Source organism: Anguilla rostrata, chromosome 1, assembly GCF_018555375.3.
Source record: "Anguilla rostrata isolate EN2019 chromosome 1, ASM1855537v3, whole genome shotgun sequence".
Lineage (NCBI taxonomy): Eukaryota > Metazoa > Chordata > Actinopteri > Anguilliformes > Anguillidae > Anguilla > Anguilla rostrata.
Window position 1 is genome coordinate 73,179,197 of NC_057933.1, and position 20,477 is coordinate 73,199,673.

At 43.2% G+C, this 20,477-nt stretch overlaps 4 protein-coding genes across 4 annotated transcripts; 2 read left to right on the plus strand and 2 right to left on the minus strand.

Moving 5' to 3' along the window:
* Positions 1-290: 290 nt before the first annotated feature.
* LOC135234542 (trypsin-2-like) lies at positions 291-2,906 on the minus strand. Its single transcript, XM_064299250.1, has 6 exons — positions 2,798-2,906; positions 2,484-2,622; positions 1,566-1,813; positions 1,092-1,228; positions 789-890; positions 291-463 (listed from the first exon to the last, which is right to left on the minus strand). Exons 1-6 carry the CDS (start codon positions 2,883-2,885, stop codon positions 416-418), a joined length of 762 nt encoding a protein of 253 aa, XP_064155320.1. The 5' UTR covers positions 2,886-2,906; the 3' UTR covers positions 291-415.
* A 2,569-nt stretch (positions 2,907-5,475) lies between these two features.
* On the plus strand, positions 5,476-7,657 carry LOC135234526 (trypsin-1-like). Its single transcript, XM_064299226.1, has 6 exons — positions 5,476-5,578; positions 5,779-5,929; positions 6,188-6,444; positions 6,782-6,918; positions 7,128-7,229; positions 7,485-7,657. Exons 1-6 carry the CDS (start codon positions 5,539-5,541, stop codon positions 7,530-7,532), a joined length of 735 nt encoding a protein of 244 aa, XP_064155296.1. The 5' UTR covers positions 5,476-5,538; the 3' UTR covers positions 7,533-7,657.
* A 3,835-nt stretch (positions 7,658-11,492) lies between these two features.
* LOC135234521 (serine protease 1-like) lies at positions 11,493-14,235 on the minus strand. The gene is made up of 5 exons (XM_064299212.1): positions 14,165-14,235; positions 13,433-13,586; positions 13,050-13,309; positions 12,617-12,753; positions 11,493-11,761 (listed from the first exon to the last, which is right to left on the minus strand). Exons 1-5 carry the CDS (start codon positions 14,202-14,204, stop codon positions 11,612-11,614), a joined length of 741 nt encoding a protein of 246 aa, XP_064155282.1. The 5' UTR covers positions 14,205-14,235; the 3' UTR covers positions 11,493-11,611.
* Positions 14,236-16,359: 2,124 nt separating this feature from the next.
* Positions 16,360-20,143, plus strand: LOC135234515 (trypsin-like). The gene is made up of 6 exons (XM_064299201.1): positions 16,360-16,450; positions 17,020-17,176; positions 17,663-17,761; positions 18,054-18,214; positions 19,184-19,320; positions 19,878-20,143. The coding sequence occupies exons 1-6, from the start codon at positions 16,411-16,413 to the stop codon at positions 20,025-20,027; spliced, it is 744 nt and encodes a 247-aa protein (XP_064155271.1). The 5' UTR covers positions 16,360-16,410; the 3' UTR covers positions 20,028-20,143.
* The last annotated feature ends 334 nt before the right edge of the window (positions 20,144-20,477 follow it).

The window sequence follows — 20,477 nt, forward strand, 5'->3', positions numbered from 1 at the left end:
AAGTGATATGTCGAAACGTGATCTTGTGTAGCGCTTATCTCCTAGAATAGTCTGTTATGAGAACTAGTATAATTGTACAGTTCACACTTATAACACTGAATAATTGAACACATGTAGTCTGTATCTCTGCTGTCAATTTAATTTAACTGAGTACCATTGAGCATCTTATTAAAACCCATAAATAATGTGTCACTGACTGCGAAAGTCAAATATACACCTTGTGCACTATAGGAAACCTCTGGGAATATTCCGGAATTCCACTTGGTAGAAAACGAGGCAGCAGACTGGTATATTTTGTTGCAAATGCTTTATTTGTCACACTGTCCATAGATCTGTTGGAAGCGATTGTTGGTAGACTGCACAGAATGCTGTTGCGTTGTGTGACTGCAGTGGAGGGAGGGAGTGGGGATCAAACTCAGTTGCTGGCCATGGTGGTGCGGAGCCAGTCACTGAACATGCACACCTAGAGACAAGGAAAGACACAAATGAATGGTAATACTTTGGCGAGAACTGTTCCATTTAGATTATCTGGTTGTATCTATTGTTGTACTTAAAACTGACTAAATTAATCAGCTGATCCCTTTCAAATGTAAACATAAACAGAGCTCAGTGGGGTAAAGCCTTGCTATATTAGCACAAACAGTAATGCATGTCGAAGCACTGTGTGCTCAGGTTCTGATCGATGCATGTAATGCTCAGAAGATACTGAAAGGTCCTCTTGAGCAAATATGGTAGACAGTAGACAGTGTTTGTGACACACAGACAAACAGAGGCTGGCGGTGCTTTACCTTGTTGTAGACACCAGGGCGATTCTGCTCCGCACACCCGTATCCCCAGGACACAACACCCTGCAGCTCACCATTACAGACCACAGGGCCGCCAGAGTCACCCTGAGAGGGAGAGAGAGAGGGAGTGAGGGAGGAAGGTCAAGCTCAATGTGCTGCTACACGGTGCTGGCACAGAGAGGTCAGTGTGTGTATTAGTGTCCATGTTACAGCAGCAGTGTGAGAGTGACGCTTGTGTGTAGCCTCTGTAGCAGTGAGGGGAGGAGCAGCACACAGCCGTAAGTCCACAGTGACTTCAGTAGCTACCTGGCAGGAGTCCTTGCCTCCGTCCAGGTACCCAGCGCAGAACATGGTGGAGGTGATCATGCCAGGGTAGGAGTTTGAGCAGTCGTTGTCCGACAGGATGGGGATTTCCAGACACTGAAGCTTGTCTCCGCTAACGGCTATGGGAAGGAGGGAGAGGGGGAAAGAGGGAGGTAAAAGACAGGAAGGGTAGATGTCATCACTCCTCCTGGTGGACTAAATATGACCTGGCAGGTGAGCCCACGTTAGGGACTGGAAGCTACCCAGGATGGTCACTGGTCGCATTTAACTGATTGAAGAGTAGATTTTTCAGAATGTATTTTCAACATTCTAAGTCTGTGTTCTAGAACTCCATTGTTTCAATTACCACAGTGATTGTTACATCAGAATTAGAATGTTCAGTTGAGAACATTCTAATCACATATTTGTGATCTCACACCTTTAAGTATTAACCTTTGACCCCACTGACTTACTCACCAGGGTTCATAGTGTTGCCCCAGCCAGTGACTCTGCACATGGTGCCAGCAGGGGCACACCTGGTGGGCAGGGCCACGGGCTGCACATTGCTGTTCAGGGTGACAGGCCTGCTCAGCTTGATCAGCATGATGTCACTGTCCAGGTCCCAGGAGCTGTAGTTGGGGTTGCGGATGACGTGGGAAGCGCCGATGAACTGCTCGGTGCCCTCATTCACCATGATGTGGTGCTCACCCAGGCGCACTTCCAAACTGCTGGGACTGACAGAAATAAACAGAGTGGCACAATGTTAAACTCAGGGGAACTAGACGATGACCAATAGATCAGCATGTTCTTTGATGCTGTTAAAATCCCCCATTCTACTCTTCCTTGTTGTGCTACTGTAACTCTCACTATGCTACTCTAACAAATGTAGCATAGTGAGGACTGCTAGCATCCTATATCAAATATTTCCCCAGCCCATGGAGATGGACTCTTTCTACAGCACTTCACCAAATTTACAGATTACAGTGCTTAAGCTATGGACTGAAGTCCACTGGTCAAGTACGCTAAAGTGCTTAAGAACATCAGTCTGAAAGACTAGGGTGCTTAAGCTGTGGGCTGAAGTCCACTGGTCAAGTACGCTAAAGTGCTTAAGAACATCAGTCTGAAAGACTAGGGTGCTTAAGCTGTGGGCTGAAGTCCACTGGTCAAGTACGCTAAAGTGCTTAAGAACATCAGTCTGAAAGACTAGGGTGCTTAAGCTGTGGGCTGAAGTCCACTGGTAAGTACGCTAAAGGCTTAAGAACATCAGTCTGAAAGACTAGGTGCTTAAGCTGTGGCTGAAGTCACTGGTCAAGTACCAAAGTGCTAAAGAACCAGTCTGGCTAGGTGTAGCTGTGGCAAACCACTGGTCATCGCAAGGCTTAGAGGTCAGTCTGCTCACGTTGGTACAGTGACGCGACACAGTTCGCGACAGGACCACCGCAGAAGTGGTACCCAGCGTTCAGCGACACCTGCCAGGGCTGGGAGTGGGGCTCACACTCGTACCCTCCAACAATCTTGTCGTCATCCAGAGCCACTGCAAAAAAAAAAAAAAATGACACAGGGAGAGAAAAAGAGAGCAAGAGAGAGAGAGATACCATAAATGAGAGAGAAATCATTAATGTCATTAATGTTGTAACTGAAATGTCTTGTAACTAAATGCATGCCTGCATCTCATATAATGCACAGCTGGTAGAGAAAAGTGAACTCACATGCAGTGCCCAGCACCAGAACGAAGATGAGAGACTTCATAACTGTTTTTTCACTGCGATTCAGATGACTGAGGATTGAGTCTTGCATCGCCGTTTATATGCCAACCTTTATCGCATACCTCATACCTCATTGGTCAGGAATCAACCAATAAATAGCCGATTAATTATTTGGGCTCTTATCTTTGAAGTTGTGTAATAATGAATAAAAACTTTACTTATATGACACTTTTCATGTAGGTTTGCAGCCCAAAATGCATACAGTGGGGGAAAAAATAAAATAAAATAGAAAAAACACACAACATGACAATACAATTGTTTTACAATGTCTGTGTGCTCAACTGGTGTTAGTGTTAGTCTAGTCCTATGGTTCTGAATGCAGGCCCTGGAGAGACACAAGTTCTGCTGGTTTTTGTTTTCACTTTAAACAATTTCAGACCCAATAAATAATAGGTGGTGATTTACTGTATATGTGCAATAAACTGCTTTAAGTGAGTAACAACACACCCTGTGGCTCTCCAAAAACTAGAGTAGAAAACCACTCTTCTAGTCCAGTGCCACTGCAATTATTATTTTATATGTCATAACTCTGCAAGGTTTTGGGAACAACTGAAATGTCCATAAGCAAAAAAGGTTGCTGAGGAATATGTTGGCTTGACACACTAAGCTTGTTCCAAGTACACTACACATCCAAACACAGATTGGACTATCATGCACATTTCTAATGCTATGGTTTCATGGTTTTTTTCATGACATCCTCCTCTGTATTTTCACACACACACACACACACACAAAAACACAATGTTGTGACAATGTTTTCTGAACTGTTGGACTAATATGGACACCCACGTAATAATATCTGCAGGAAGACGTTTACCCTTGTCTTATATCTGACAGCTCAGTGGATGGCTTGTGACAGAGGTTCTGTACCCGACCTCAACACAGAACATGAGAGAAGTGACTTTCTTCAACTGCCTTCTCTTCATCAGTTTCTCCCTGTTACTGTACCTTCTCCCTTTCTTTCTCAATGAAACGGAAAACAGAGTCCCCCTGAACTCAAGTTACTTTTACCGACACTTTTGGGCTCCATCCAGAAGAGGTGACAGCTGGGGTTTTCTCATCGTTTCTTTTTTTTTTTTTTTTTTTTGGCATTTGCTTGGAAAAACAAATTCATGAGCCGGTCCAAGGCAGTTCAAAATAGTGTCCTGCGGGGACAGCTGAGGTCAAATTCATGTTTGGAATATTTTAACTCATAAGGTGCCAGTCAACACTTAACATCCCTGATCATTTCAGACATATGTCGCTAGCCAATATGTATATATATACATGTTGCTGTTGTCAGTGACAGTGCAGAAATGTTTCTGATTTAAGGCACTTCAAATAAATGACACAGGTATGTTGTCCTAAACATTTCTTTATAAAAAGGATATGTAAAGAACTTAGTCTTAAATGAACCCTTACAGAGTCATAATGGTCACATTTGGACTTATATGTGCTGTTTGTGTTGAATTTGTACTGGACATTTTACCGTGAATAAAAGGAATATTTTGGAATACCTTACCACACCTATACAGGAAACAGCCTGCACAAGCTTACAACTCCAGCTATAGTTCTTTTGTCATGTTAAATGCATCTTTTATAAGTCTCTTTTGCTAAAAGCATCTACCGAAAGCCTGGATTAAAACATATATAATGAATTAATGTACGTTAACCTCGTATCCCAGTTCTCTACAGCCAAAATGTAATATTGTGGCTTCATCGTCACAAAATTAAAGGTAGAAAAAGCACGGAAGCTTCATGAGGGATTGCAGCTGTTAAAATCAATGCAATGCCAAGAGATTATGCCTCAAGGCTGAATGCTGTATGCTGTAGATTAGGCACAAAACCAACCTGTACTGGAATACTGTACTGCTTTCAACCAATCCCCCCCCCTTTTTTAATTTATAACTCAGAATACATTTCAAAACGCATTACCTTATTCAACCTTAAATGAAATGTCTCCTTTTGACAGTTCATAATGTGAAAAGCTTTTTCAGCGTTGAGCTTGTGCATCGGATCCTGTATAGGATCCCTTGATTAAAGTATGATTTCACTTTGAACTCATGTTTACAGAAAATGTGAGCTAATTATATGTATGATTCACAAGTCTTGCACATGGTGCATCTATATACACAACAGTAACAAATAATATTGTTGTTAAGATCGTTATAAAAAATGTTATTCTATTATTAAGTAAAGCATTGACTTTGACTTTGACCATATATATATATATACTTCAAATAGTTCATCACAAAATGGCTTGTTTGGATGTTTAGCCAAAGAAAAATGTAATTAGATGAAATAAAGAACAAAATATAGTTTATACTGAATCTCTCTTTCGTGAGGTGATGAATTTTTTCGACTCGTTTGTTTGATGCTAGTCTATGCATGAAATGGCTAGACTGTCTATCATTCTATTTAATTTAGTAAAAAAATCATAGACATATAAAATGAACCAATATATTTACCATGGGGAAAAGTTGCATTTGTAACTTAAACTGTGTACTGTAAATCGACGGTAATTATTTATTAACAAACATCTTCTGCCACAATCTACCATCAAGCAGTGGTGGCAATGGTTGGGACTTTTGATTGGTTCCTCCATAGCCAATGAGATCTGCAGTGGCGTGGCGGAACCAAACGGATTCCTATAAGAACTGCGGTAGTCTTGAGAGCCCTTCATTCGACAGGATCACAAAGCAACCATGAGGTCTCTGGTTTTTATTCTGCTTCTGGGAGTCGCTGGTGAGCTAACAACATATTTAAAAATTAAAAAGTTTTTAAAATCAATTAACAAGGTACAAAAAAATATGAGAGTGAAATAGCTTTCAAGCTGGAACAGTTGATTCTTCCATTTAATTATATTAATTCAAGGTGTTCTGGGATACTTGTTTGTGACGTTCGCATGACTCTTATCTGTGTGTCAATAACCCCGCCCACTGCAGTGGCTCTGGATGATGATAAGATTGTTGGAGGGTACGAGTGTGAGCCCCACTCCCAGCCCTGGCAGGCGTCTCTGAACACTGGGTACCACTTCTGCGGTGGCTCCCTGGTCAGCGAGAACTGGGTGGTGTCCGCCGCTCACTGCTACAAATCGTGAGTCAGATCAACGTCCTTAAGCTCTTCAGTCCACAGCTTCAGCACCATAATCTCTATAAGTTTAGATACGTGCTGTAAAGACACCACAACAGTTTGGGGAAAATTTGATATAGGATGTTAACAGTTCTCACAATACTACATTTCTTCAAAGAGTTACAGTAGCAGAACAAATAAGAGTGTGGGGTTCTTATATGGGGGTTTTAACGAAATTGGTCATCTTATTGGCGTTTAATCACGATTCTGCATTTCTGTCAGTCCGAGCCGTTTGGAAGTGCGCCTGGGTGAGCACCACATCGGGCTGAACGAGGGCACCGAGCAGTTCATCGGCGCTTCCAACGTCATCCGCAACCCCAACTACAGCTCCTGGGACCTGGACAGTGACGTCATGCTGATCAAGCTGAGCAGGCCTGCCACCCTGAACAGCAACGTGCAGCCCGTGGCCCTGCCCACCAGGTGTGCCCCTGCTGGCACCATGTGCAGAGTCACTGGCTGGGGCAACACTATGAACCCTGGTGAGTAAGTCAGTGGGGTCAAAGGTTAATACTTAAAGGTGTGAGAGCACAAACATGCAATTAGAATGTTCTTAACTGAACATTGTAATGCTGACATAGCAACCACTGTGGTAATTGAAACAATGGAGTTCTAGAACACAGACTTAGAATGTTGAAAATACATTCTGAAAATTCTACTCTTCAATCAGTTAAATGAGCCAGTGACCATCCTGGGTAGCTTCCAGTCCCTAACGTGGGCTCACCTGCCAGGTCATATTTAGTCCACCAGGAGGAGTGATGACATCTACCCTTCCTGTCCTTTACCTCCCTCTTTCCCCATCTCCCTCCTTCCCCATAGCCGTTAGCGGAGACAAGCTTCAGTGTCTGGAAATCCCCATCCTGTCGGACAACGACTGCTCAAACTCCTACCCTGGCATGATCACCTCCACCATGTTCTGCGCTGGGTACCTGGAGGGAGGCAAGGACTCCTGCCAGGTAGCTACTGAAGTCACTGTGGCCTTACGGCTGTGTGCTGCTCCTCCCCTCACTGCTACAGAGGCTACACACAAGCGTCACTCTCACACTGCTGCTGTAACATGGACACTAATACACACACTGACCTCTCTGTGCCAGCACCGTGTAGCAGCACATTAAGCTTGACCTTCCTCCTGCCCTCCCTCCCTCTCTCCCGCTCTCCCTCTCAGGGTGACTCTGGCGGCCCTGTGGTGTGTAACGGTGAGCTGCAGGGTGTTGTGTCCTGGGGATATGGCTGTGCGGAGCAGGATCACCCCGGTGTCTACGCTAAGGTACAGTAGCGTCTGTCTCTGTTTGTCTGTGTGATCGTCTGTATTTCCTCAAGAGGACCTTACAGTAAGTTTTGATCATAATGTGCATTGATTAGACCATGAGCACATAGTTCTTGGACGTGTATTATTGTTTGTGCTAATATAGCAAGGCGTTTTCCCACTGAGCTCTGTCTATGGTTAGACAGACCAGATAAACGAAATGGAACAGGTTTCACCAAAGTATTACCATTCATTTGTGTCTTTCCTTGTCTCCAGGTGTGCATGTTCAGTGACTGGCTCCGCACCACCATGGCCAGCAACTGAGTTTGATCCCAGCTATGCGACTCCACTGCAGTCACACAGCGCAACAGCATTCTGTGCAGTCCACCAACAACCGCTTCCAACAGATCTATGGACAGTGTGACAAATAAAGCATTTCCAACAAAATATACCAGTCTGCTGGCTCGTTTTCTACCAAGTGGAATTCCGGAAGATTCCCAGAGGTTTCCTATAGTGCACAAGGTGTATATTTGACTTTCGCAGTCAGTGACACAATATTTATGGGTTTTAATAAGATGCTCAATGGTATTCTGTTAAATTATCTGGACAGTAGACTACACGGTGTTCAATTGATCCGTGTTACAAGTGTGGACGTTACAATAAAATTATACTAGTACTCATAGTAGCCTGTTCAAGGTAATCAGCTTGATCTAATAGTTTGATCTATTTTAACATAGTATTCTATAAGCAGAGAATATTTTTAGCCCTGGGAAGTTTATTCAGATCATTCATTTCTCAGCGCTTTTAATTGTATCAGTGCAATAAACAGGGCATTTGCCAAAATATATTTTACTCAGCAGTATGCATTAAATCATGGGAATTATATTGTAGGTCTGAGCATTATACATTAAATCATTGGAATTATCAGTCATTTAATCTGCGTCATTCTAAATATTACTAAATATTTCTTCATCCTCAAGACAGTCATGTCACACATTCTATACAAGAGGACGGACGACTCAACACTGTTGCATATTTCGCACAAGTTCCTCCTTTTCTTACAGCTACAGAGGCACACTAAGTATCACTTTCACACTGAATGATGGGAAATAAAAAGAAAAACTCTTCATGTTTTACAGATGATTTCATTATATTGCACTGTATTACGTTCATTTAGCTGATGCACTTATCCAGAGGGACTTACACTGTCAGAGAACAGACCTGGCAAACAATATTCCCAGACCAGCGAGTGCATATGCAACACCAGGAAAAGCACTGATCCAATTTAGCAATGCTAATCAAGAACCAAAATGCACATCCTACATACACATAGTATAATACTCACTGCATCCATAACGTATCCTAAAAATGAAAAAAAAAAACATAAGGCCATGAAGATATCATTTGTATTAAAGTATAGGAGAGCAAGGGGATGGTGATGGGAGGGGATCCAAGTGAGGTGAACTAACCCCACGTTAGAATTGGGTATATTTTAAAATGGTAAACCGTACAGGCACTGGTAAACACAACATTGTGATTGGTAAAGAGGCTGGCATGTAAATAAGTGAACATACAGTTTCTAGGAGAGAGTGTGGCGTAGCGGGAGCGACACGGCTCATGTGTTTGGCTGTTATCAAAATAAAACATCCTCCCACCGAGCGGTTTTGCTTAACCTGCCAGATTCGCTGAGTTCATTCTTGAAATTCCATATTCGAGCTGTTTGTCAGTCCGTGCTTTCTTTTATTTTCAACCTGTGTGTCCTAAGTAGGGACATAACACCAAGATGCTATTTGAATTTTCCAGTTTGTGTTGTAAAACAGCCAATGATTCTGCTGTCCTGACTACCATGGGTAGAACTAGCACACAGAGGCATTCTCATCGGGAGAGGCAAACACGCAGCCAAGGTTAGGGAACGCAGAGCTTGCGCTATGTCATTTTGTTTTCAGACTTGTGTGGAATTATGCCAAGAATATTAAGGCGTTTCACATTACTCCGGACATTTTGTAAATACACGGAGAGCACTTGAGATTCCCATGTGTGTATAACTGATGTAAGCATCCCCTCAGATAAACAGCAGAAGTATCAGAGCAGTGAAGGAACGCGTATAGTCAGTTCACTTTGGAATGGTGTTCCAGGATCTTCGCTCATCGCTCACTGTGCCACACCACCAATGACACCAACGTATTCCCCGTGACGGTTTTCCAACAACACCAGATATGATTATACTGTACACGGAAATCCTAAGGTTTACATAATGCCGATCCAGTAGAATGTTTCGCAACTGTGCAGTATTGGGGCCATAGTTGCCTCTTTATCAAACTTTATCAAAGTTCCTGCGATGGAAACGCGGCTTTAGGTGTCATTTGCAACTCTTATTAGTTACTATGGGAACTGTTGAGTTGTTTATTAATCCAAATGGCTTAAATTGCAATATGATCTCAGGATCCATTGCTTTCTCAAGAAAGAGGAGAAGGTCCTTACTAATATTAAAATAAGATTGTGTGCTGTCAGTTTATCCAGAGTAAAGACTAACTTGTGAGAATTGAGCCGCGTTTCCACCGCAGGAACTTTACCCCGGAACTAGGAACCTTTTGAGGAACTCAGTCCGTTTCGACCGCAGGAACTAGGGTCTAAATTAAGTTCCGGGGACTTTATTTTACCAAAATCAAAAAAGTCCCTGCTCGGGGTTTAGTACTTTCCAAAAGTACCGGAACTTCTGGGGTGGGGCGCAAGCGCTGAAAATTTCTGATTGGTTGACTACTCGCAGTGTTTTATTTCGACCGTGATTTATTTTCATAATAACTTGAAATCAAACTTGTATGTTATGCGGCGCAGTAGCCTACTTTTGGTTACAGCCTGCCAACGTCTTGGAATTATAACGTGTGCTCTTCTGTTCTTTTCTTGCTTTAGTATTCATTTTATAAAATGTTAAGCATTCGTGCTAGGACAGCATATTACGTACCAAAACATTCAAACGGATTAATTCGGTCGCTGAATATTTTCTTCCAGATTTTCTTTGTTAGCCCGTTGTAATTGACTCAAAACGTTTGATACAGTTGTGTGAGGTATGCGGTAGTTCTGCGTAATTTACATTGGTGATACAGTAAAAGGTGGCTGTACCACTGCAAATTTAAATTTTCACGCAAGTCCGAGTTTTCGTTCTATTCTTGTCATTTTGCGATTAGCCTATATGGAATTGACGATGAGAAAGTAATCAATTCAACAGAAAATCGTTTAGGACGTGTGCATGTTTTCTGCTGTTGTTGCCAGTTATTTGTGGAATGTGCATGCATTCTGTCGCCTCGGATGTCAAGACATGAAAGTGAATGTTCGCATAAAAACATAATGAATGTGTTTGAGAGGATATATAAAACAGTTACAATCTGACTATTCGCCTGTTATATCCTATTTGTTGCATAACAACGGTCCCAGTCCAACTACCAACGACAGTTTTGCTTGACAACGGTAAAATATTCCCAAACGGCCGCGGAAGAATATTTCAATTTCAGGTGATTTAGTCGATAAAAATCAATAAATACAAAAGTAACCATATATAGTCATTGTTGGTAACCCATTGTATATAAGTGGAATAAACCCCTCCGGGCTGTCCCGGTTATTAGAAAATAATGTAGGCTACTTCGGTGGTAGTATGGGGTTACAGAAGAAATCATAGGACAGATGGACCGACGACAACGTCGCTTTTTCATACATCAGTGGGCTAACGCAGACAACAATGGGCTGAAGGAACCTTTTAGTTCCTTGAAAAGTAGTTCCTGGGACTAAAAGTTAATTTAGGGTTAATTTAGGTGGAAACGTGCCTTTGGTGAGTATAAAAATAAAATGAATAACTACTGTACTGTATGTGTATTTCATTTTAATATGTAGCTTTGCTGATAAATAATCTCCCAATTTGTGTTTGATAGTGGTTCATAAGCTTTGGCTTTCAATGCAAACTAGCACTGTAACTGAAAATTAATTGGAATTTGCAAAGTTACACTGAATCTAAAATTTTGTGAAACAAGTCGACAAATAGCTAAAAACTAAAATTACATTTTCCATTTTTTCCCAGTTGTTTCATATCCCTGTTCCTTCTGGCTCCTATACTCATTTGAAAATTCAAGCACAGACAACCGCATTCTTCAATCTTAGCCATTCATGAATATGTACACAGGGGGACTTATATCATGGCATGGCCCCACACACACATAGTCCGCCTGCTTCAGTTTTGGAAAAAAAAAACTTCTACTGGCCTGGAGTGAGTTTTCAGCAATAATAATGGAGAGATTTAGGAGACAATGTTTTATTGGCTTAATTTTTATCAACAAGCAGGTCTACTGAAGACTGAAGACTTTCTTCAGTGACTCCAGGGCTGGGCGGCTTTGGCCGCGGCGGTGGTCTGGGGCCTAGTAGCTGTTGAGAATGTCCTTGATCCAGGGCAGCAGGGCGCAGACCTTGGTGTAAACGCCGGGATAGTTGGGCTGGGCGCAGCCGTAACCCCAGGATACGATGCCCTGCAGCTCGCCGTTACACGCCAGCGGGCCGCCTGAGTCACCCTGAGATTGGGGCGGGGGGGTCACAGAATAGGGTCAAGAGAGCAGGACAGTGCAGATGGTCGGATAGAAGTTAAAAAGAAAAAAGGGGGAGGACAGTGTGTCAGACACAAAGCACGGACAAATGCTGAATAACAATAGTTACGTTTCTATTTGATTGTGGAAACAATCCCACCTCATCTATTTTATCTTATTTGGAGAACTGCAAATGCTTGTGCGCAAACAGTCGTGTGTTCATGAATGGCCCATCGCCCGGCAAGGTGTATCACATGATACAATTGCTCTCCGCAGACTGCATCAGCGCTAACATTTGAACTATCAAACTTAATTAAATTTAAATGAGTGTTTGAGCAGAAGATGGATGGTATGTTGCCATGGTGTGCGGTGAATTGTTTGCAAATTTCAATGGTCTGATTTGTGTTAATTAGACCAATTAACTCGTTTTTCTTGAAAATATTGGCTCAGGAGAAACACTATTTTCATAGTTAAAGTTTGATGTGCACAATACTGATATTTTGAAGTCACATAGTTTCATGCTACTTGATACATATTTATTGTTTAAACAAGTATTTAGAACTTACGATTTGGCACAAACAATCTCCACTCCCATTCACAGGGCATCTGTCTTTATGTTATTTGTGGGATTGTGGGTAGTAAAAAGGACAGACTGCAGTATTACGGTATTAGCAGTGAGAACGCATTGTGCTGATACCTTGTGCTTCCTTATCAGATGCGCCGACACCGTGTTGTGTTCTACTAATGGTATTTTGCTCCACACTCTCGATGTGAATGAATACATTGGCTTTAAGGATTGTAAGCGTTTCAGTTGGTGTAAGACGGCGTGACCATCCTCTGTACCTGGCAGGCGTCCTTTCCCCCCTCCAGATAGCCGGCACACACCATGTTTTTGGTGATCTGGCCGGGGTAGGAGCCCTCACAGTCCTGCTGGGACAGGATCGGTACGTCCACGCACTGCAGGTTGAAGGGGTTAAACACTGCAGGAGAGGTGGGGAGAGCGAGGGATGAGAGGAGGATGAGTGCAAATAATTAAACAGTAGGGAACCAGACAGTAAGAAACCTGCAAACCTTCCACTTCGACCCAAATAAGTAGCACGAGTACACGCTCTCTCCGTTCTTTCTTTCCCCAAGAAATATTGTACGAAATATGACCAACTTGAATTGTCATTTTAACAAAAGCATCCCAACTTAGATTTCCTCCATGCATATGAATACCTCAAACGATTTGTCTTTACGGTGCATTGTGTCTCTGTTTTCGGGACGGCGCTCTCACCCTGATCGGTGTAAATGTTGCCCCAGCCGGACACCACGCACCTGTCCCCGGCGACGGGACAGGCCGTGGGCAGGGCGATGGGCCGGACGAACTCGTTGACGGTGACCGGGTGGGCCAGCTTCAGAAGCATGATGTCATAGTCCAGAGTCTGGTAGTCGTAGCTCTGGTGCCAGTAGATGGCGTTGACGGACATGTATTGCTCCGTGCCCTCGTACTGCCAGATGTGGTGGTCGCCCAGGATGGCCATCTGTTCGTACGGGCTCAAGGAGGAGAAGAGAGAGGAGAGGAATATGAGAAAAAAAAAAAAATATATATATATATATATATATATATATATATATAGTTTTTTTTTTGTTTGTTTGTTTGTTTGTTGCAGTACTCACTTCATCCAGCAGTGGGCAGCGGAGATGACCCACTGGTCGTTTATGAGGGAGCCGCCGCAGAAGTGGTAGCCGATGTTGAGCGAGACTTGCCAGGGCTGGGAATGGCGCGGGCACTCATAACCGCCGACGATCTTGTCTTCCAGAGGAGCTGTGGCTGACAGTGTCCGACAGGAGGGAGGGAGGGGCATGAATACACTTGAATAAATACAAAAGCTGGATATTAGACCCAATACTGAACATGCGTTAGCGTCCTCGCTATGACTGCCACTCAGTATGTTATTTTGTACTACTTTCAAAGCTGCAGCATACAAACAAAATTAATATACTCTCCTTATTCCTTAAAACCAACAGCAGCCATTTTTTACTATTCACGATTCCGGTCAATCTGCAGGCAGACTGTTTTCAGCACTGCGCCAGCTGATCATAGTTCCTCATTAAATGACTAGATCAATAATTGATTAAATATGTATGATGATTGCCAGTCAGTTTGTGATCATATCTATGTGATTTCATGGAGCCTTTCCATCAGTCCAATTATGTATCACTGAATATTCGTTGTCCCCATTTAAGAGTGTGAGAGTTTTGGTTCCTGTGTTGACCATGCCATACGCACTACAGTGTTGTTGCCAGCAGTGATTTTGTTTGTCTGTTCAGGTTGTGCATGTGAATGTACCGCATGTCTGCCTATGTGTATGTATGAGAATATGCCAGGCCTGTCAGTCTGTATACTACCTGCTGAGCCGAGGAGCGCTAGTACAATCAAGCCAATCATGTTGCCAACACTAATCTTCACCCTGACTGAAAGCTTGGTGCTCTGCTACCAAGTATTTATAGTAGGACCTTTATCTGAGCGCAATGCCCCCCCCCCACCCCACACACGCTCTCTCACACACACACACACACACACACACATTCACACTGTCTCTCTCTCTCTCTCTCACACACACACACACCTCGTTGGCCAGCCATGATGCAAGTCGCCCCCAAGTTAATAAGTTGCTTTTTTTTCATGTGCTAATATCTCACGCTTAACATTGTGAGATACTTCATACAAAACAAAATTATGGAAAGTATCAGCTGTTTTAACAGCTGTAGGAATCTCAGAACTCACAAAATGAAATTGTCATTTCATCTCTGTGGGGGCAACTGAGGATCCTGCAAAAATGTTTAGCTGTGCTTTCTGTTGATTTCTGGGGCTTAGTATTAGACATGCTTTTTAATTAGGCTTATTCATCTTGGCAGAGCTATCAAGCGCTACAAGAGCATTTCATGATCTGACACTGCTGACCGGTTTGTAAGTAATTACTTTTAGCATTTCATAACATGACCTATCTGGTCAACTCTCAAAAATGCAGAGATTAAGCTAGAATTAGACAATACATTCCAAATGCAGATGGCATGTCAGTGACAGGTCTCTGAACTCTTGATACTGTGGCATCTTAAAAAGTTAGGAGTTAGACAGAACACCCTTTCTTAGGTCTCTATATCATTTTTTTAATTGTGGTTTTTGTTTTTAAGGCATTACTGTTTTTGGCATTTTTCAATATGTATTTGTCATAAAATTTCAGCAGTAATTAAATACAAGTGTTATTACTTTTCTTTATAAACACAGATCAGCGATCTCAGCCATCACCTAAATGAACTTGTAAAGTTTATGCTAGTCTTCACGAGTGTACTTGTAATGTAAAACAATGATGTAAAATAAATTATAGCATACGGTGCAGTGATAATACATGGCAAGTGAATCATGTTTTGACATTCAAGAATTAATATATTTTTTCAGGTTTTTTTTATTTTTTAAACCCTACGAACTTAACAGATGGTCATTTTCCACACTCTGTTTTTGGTCCACACAACTTTTGGATTTAATTCAAGGTCAGACAACATGTGTAGATGCTTGTATGCTTTTATAGAGTGCGTCATAGCAAGTAATCAGGAGATTCTATCCCATAAGTTATTTTACTCACTGATTTCATAAATGTAACAATTTTTTTTTCTAATTCAAAGAACATACATGTATTATATGGTACTAATATAGGAGCATTTCAGAAATGATTTTAACATCATTTCTGAGTAAATTTCTCAGCAATCGAAAATAGAGTACCATGGGATTGAAGATTTCAAAATATCTACGAAAAGAAGGCTGTTTGAACTGAGGTCAGGACTATGCAGCATTGTTTAATGGGAGGTGCTCAGAAAGGACTCTAGAGAGGATTAAATAATTAATTCACTGGAATCATTTACAACATGCATTGTGCATTAGTGCTAGATATATCTGGAAAGTGGTCACCCAGAGTTCCCCTGCTTAAATATAAATATCTTTTCCATATACAGTTCTGTGTTCCACTGCAGCTCTCTGGCTGACAGCAGCAGGTTGGCTTTTTTGAGGTGCTTATTCACTAAAGCATGTGTGCGATACAGTTGTGAACAAAAAAAAAAAAAAGAACAAAACGGTGGTGATAAATGGATAGATGAAACGATACAGAATCTCTGACTGGGAGTCATCGCTGTAAGCACGAACTGTCAATGCATCCATGCTAACATTTTCATGTAGCTCATATAGTAAAAAAAAAGAATGTAGGAGTATGAACAATAGCAAAACACCATGGTAGTCATCTTTTAAATGGACAGCATTATTTAGTATTGTGTGTGCGTGTGTGTGTGTGTGCGTGCGTGTGCGTGTGCGTGCGTGCGTGCATGCGTGTGCGTGTGTGTGCGTGTTAGTTGGATGTCCAACTGTAAATGGCCTTGTGCACCATGTTTCCCCCATAATTTCCAATATTTCCTTGCCAGGCATACATTTCCTGCCAAGCAGAGGTTAACCATTACCTGCAGATTACCTGCAGGTGTGTGTGTGTGTGTGTTGGGTGGTGGGAGTGGGGTGGGGTGGGGGGGGGGGTGGTTAATGGTCAGGGTATAAAAAGGCCAGTGTGTGGCCTCCTGTCTTCAGCTGAGACTGTCTGCATTGACTGGACACCATGAGGCTTCTCGTACTGCTAGTGTTGGTGGGAGCTGCGGGTAAAAAAAGACCATATAAATATGATATAAATAATTAATATAAAGATATTCATAATCAGTAGTTGTGATGATGAGCCTGTAAAATGACAACATAAAATAACTGAAGCATTCACATTGTTTTGCTGTTATGCCACAGGTCAGCTATAATACTGAGATGATACAATTTTACGATTCTAGCATAAAACCGTCTTTAAAAATGCTTCAGTCCTTATTGTAGTTACAGCCAGTGAAACTGCAATGGAAATCACACTGAATGTTTGCATTTGTTAATCATGCTGAATGTCTTCATGTCACCTTGTCGTCATGAGGCTGTGCAGTTATTCGAAAGAAATCTGATTTTAAGGGTACTGCAATTTACAATAATAAAGGGGATGTTAGTGTTTTATAATATACACAAATAACAAAAAAGAACCTACCGTACTGAGGAAAATTGTGAATTACAAGCAAGTGATCTGATATTTTCTACAAAATATTAAAAAGCTGTGTATCTCATGTATTTGCATTTGGGGTTGTAAGTCCCTGTATTCCCCAATAACATGATGATGATGGTATTTTCGGGTCCCTCTTAGTGGCGGTGCCCAGAGAGGAAGGCCGGATCATTGGGGGAACAGACTGCCAGCCCAATTCTCAGCCCTGGGTCGCCTCCCTCAACTACGGCTACCACTTCTGCGGGGCAGTGCTCATCAATGAACAGTGGGTGCTCTCTGTCGCCCACTGTTGGTACAAGTAAGTATTGCACATAGTTTAAAAAGTGAGGCCAGCAGTAGGCCAATCGGTCCCCATTTCCAATGGCTTATGTTGTCATTAGAACAATGGCTGGCCATTTGTGATGACAATTCACGTGGTGCCTGAAACTGGATGAGGTTTGTGAAGAGTAGGCCAGAGCAAACCCATGCTACTTTCTCTCTAAGTCCAGTGAGAATGAAAAGTATTTAATTATCTACCTTTCGCGTGCCAGCTGGTGAACAGTATGTAGAACAGCGAAGGGGTGGTGTGTTTGATGGCTTATAGCTTATTTTGGTGGTTTTTAACTTAGGTTGGCCAGCTTCCACAGTCATCAGCTGTGATCACCCCATTGAGTATTTAATTAAACTGGGGCTCTTAAATAATTCAGATCAGAAAACCAGCAAATACAGGGTCAATATGTGTGGACCAGCCTCTGAACTGCCCCTCTCTCTCACTGATAAAACTCCTTGTTCGTCCTCTCCCCAGCCCCTATGCCATGCAGATCATGCTTGGGGAGCATGACCTGAGGGTGTTTGAGGGCACTGAGCAGCTCATGAAGACTGACAACATCATCTGGCATCCCAGGTGAGCCTCTCTTTTCTATCCTCCCTATAACATACTGTTGAACTTTGGACTATTTTAAAGAAAATAATGAAAGGGCCTGTTTATCTGCCTCCTACGCACATTACCAGACAGTGCCCACCCCCTTCAATAATTATCACTGTCTCTATGACAACCAGATGTCGATTTTGTCCCCTTTGGATACCATCGCCATGGCTGTAAATTTCAGGCTGCGGCCACGTCCCCCTGTGTGCATCATCACGGTTGCTGTGACTACCAGACAATGACTCCGCCCTTTCGCGCGTCCTCCTTTCAGCTATGACTACCGGACTCTGGACCACGACATCATGCTGATCAAGCTGTTCCACCCGGTGACCATCACCGACGCGGTGCGGCCAGTTTCCCTGCCGTCCGGCTGCCCCACCGGTGGGATCCCCTGCACCGTAGCCGGCTGGGGCACCACATCGGTTAACCCTGGTGAGTGAGGCCATATCTGAGCTTCCCTGTCTGTCAGTGGTGTGCCAGTGTGTTCCTCTCTTCCCCTCTCAGTGCACTGTGATGTCACTTTCCCTCCCAGTACTTGTGTTAAAGCCTGTCTGTACGCTGCACACATCATCACCACTACCTCAGCTGCTTCAGTTCTCTCTCAGTCAGGGCTCCTGTGAAAGATGCATTTCATTCTAATGCTGATGTCACAGTCACTACTGGTAACTGAAAGCAATGGCGTTCTAGAACACTGACTTGATTTTGACTTGAACATTCCACTCTTCTAAGGGTTAACGGATAAATAGCAACACCTGCAGTACTTTAAACAATGGCTGTGTCCCAAACCACATACTTCCATGCTCCGAGTGCGCATAGCGAGCATGCCTCCATCTTGGAGTGCGAGTCCAAACCGAAGTTCGGTAGTGCGGAGCAGGGATAAAGTACCCAGATGCGCACTCCGTTTGATCAAAATTTGAAGTGTGCATCCGTGCATGCTCCGACTGGGAAAAATCCCATAATTCATTTAGAGAAAAACTGTTAGAACGACAATGGCGGATGACGGACGTGAGGTTATTCCTCCTGAGGCCTTCTACAAATGTAAGTAATTTATCAACAGTTTGTATGCTAAAATTCTTGAAAGTTTGAAAACATGTGGTACAGCACAATGGTAATATAGCCAGCTGAATAATGTGGCTAACCGGAGCTACCAATCTCCAGTTCGTTAACTAGCTGTCTTGCTATCCATACACGCAATGTCCCATTTTGGACCACAACTTACTTGGTTTTGACTGTGTTTTGAGCCAGAAAACTTGTGTTTCAGGCGCTAGGTCCCTCATTGGACAATTAGAGGCAATCTTCTATGAGAGATGAAAACAGGAAATGGGACAGAGTGTGATGTTGAACACTGGACTGCACTGCACCTGTGTCTCACTGCGTCTCACTGTGTCTTATGTGTCACAGTGAACTTGCCCCTGCGCCTGCAGTGTCTGGATGTCCCCATTGTGGATGCCGCAAAGTGTGAGAACGCGTACCCTGGGATGATCACCTCAACCATGGTGTGTGCTGGATACATGGATGGGGGCAGGGATGCCTGCAATGTAAGTACCCTCTCTAGCTCTGGACCTTGTAAGTACCCTCACCACTGCTGGTCCTCATAAGTACCCTCACTGCCTCTGGTCCTCATAAGTACCCTCACTGCCTCTGGTCCTCATAAGTACCCTCACTACTGCCGGTCCTCATAAGTACCCTCACTGCCTCTGGTCCTCATAAGTACCCTCACTGCCTCTGGTCCTCATAAGTACCCTCACTGCCTCTGGTCCTCATAAGTAGCCTCACTACTGCCGGTCCTCATAAGTACCCTCACTGCCTCTAGTCCTCATAAGTACCCTCACTGCCTCTAGTCCTCATAATACCCTCACTGCCTCTGGTCCTCATAGTAGCCTCACTCACTGCCGGTCCTCATAAGTATCCTCACTGCCTCTAGTCCTCATAAGTACCCTCACTGCCTCTAGTCCTCATAAGTACCCTCACTGCCTCTGGTCCTCATAAGTTTCGTCACTGCCTCTGGTTCTCTGTCCTGTGCATGTTCGCCCATCCCTGTTTTACTGGTCTCTCTCTCTCTCTCTCTCTCTCTCTTTCTCTCTATCTCTCTCAGGGTGATTCTGGCAGTCCTCTGGTGTGCCGTGGGGAGCTGCATGGGCTGGTATCGTGGGGACAGGGGTGTGCTGAGCCCAATTACCCTGGTGTCTACACAAAGGTGTGCGCCTTCCATAACTGGATCAGGGAGACCATCGCGGCCAACTAACGGATCAGTCTCCCGCCTTCCTCCCTCCTCACAACCTCTCTCTCCTCTTCCTCTCCTTAAGTCAACCTCTTTCAGACAGTGGCTGTGTAAAAGACGAATTAAAGCTCTGTCGTACATTGGCTGGTCAGCTGTGTCTTCCTGTTTAAAGAATATTTTAAGTAGGGTCACCATTTTTTTTACAAAGCAGGTGACCTGAATTTCGGTCATTTTTCAGCATGTGGTCAGCAGCTTCAACACGAGTGAGATTTATTATCACATTGCACCTCCCCAGTCACCCATGTTGGCCAGTCAATTACCACTCAGTGATGACTGGTGGCAACGTCACCACACTGTCACAGGCAGCATTCAGTGCGGTTATGAGAGCCACGGGTATGTGGAAGTGGCATATTTATAGAGTGTTGTGCTATTTATATTTTTTATCTGCGGAAAGTAGCCTATACACTTTTTTTA

Bases quoted from the DNA above. Each gene is read 5' to 3' on its own strand.
- LOC135234542 (XM_064299250.1), bottom strand. From the start codon at position 2,885: ATGCAAGACTCAATCCTCAGTCATCTGAATCGCAGTGAAAAAACAGTT. The intron at 2,623-2,797 runs GTGAGTTCACTT...TTTTTTTTGCAG, and splicing joins TCTGGTGCTGGGCACTGCAT to TGGCTCTGGATGACGACAAG. The intron at 891-1,091 runs GTAGCTACTGAA...TCTCCCTCTCAG, and splicing joins GAGGCAAGGACTCCTGCCAG to GGTGACTCTGGCGGCCCTGT.
- LOC135234526 (XM_064299226.1), top strand. From the start codon at position 5,539: ATGAGGTCTCTGGTTTTTATTCTGCTTCTGGGAGTCGCTG. The intron at 6,445-6,781 runs GTGAGTAAGTCA...CCTTCCCCATAG, and splicing joins GGGCAACACTATGAACCCTG to CCGTTAGCGGAGACAAGCTT. The intron at 6,919-7,127 runs GTAGCTACTGAA...TCTCCCTCTCAG, and splicing joins GAGGCAAGGACTCCTGCCAG to GGTGACTCTGGCGGCCCTGT.
- LOC135234521 (XM_064299212.1), bottom strand. From the start codon at position 14,204: ATGATTGGCTTGATTGTACTAGCGCTCCTCGGCTCAGCAG. The intron at 13,310-13,432 runs GTGAGTACTGCA...CTCCTCCTTGAG, and splicing joins GCTGCCCACTGCTGGATGAA to CCCGTACGAACAGATGGCCA. The intron at 11,762-12,616 runs GTACAGAGGATG...CCCCAATCTCAG, and splicing joins GGGGAAAGGACGCCTGCCAG to GGTGACTCAGGCGGCCCGCT.
- LOC135234515 (XM_064299201.1), top strand. From the start codon at position 16,411: ATGAGGCTTCTCGTACTGCTAGTGTTGGTGGGAGCTGCGG. The intron at 16,451-17,019 runs GTAAAAAAAGAC...GGTCCCTCTTAG, and splicing joins AGTGTTGGTGGGAGCTGCGG to TGGCGGTGCCCAGAGAGGAA. The intron at 18,215-19,183 runs GTGAGTGAGGCC...TATGTGTCACAG, and splicing joins CACCACATCGGTTAACCCTG to TGAACTTGCCCCTGCGCCTG.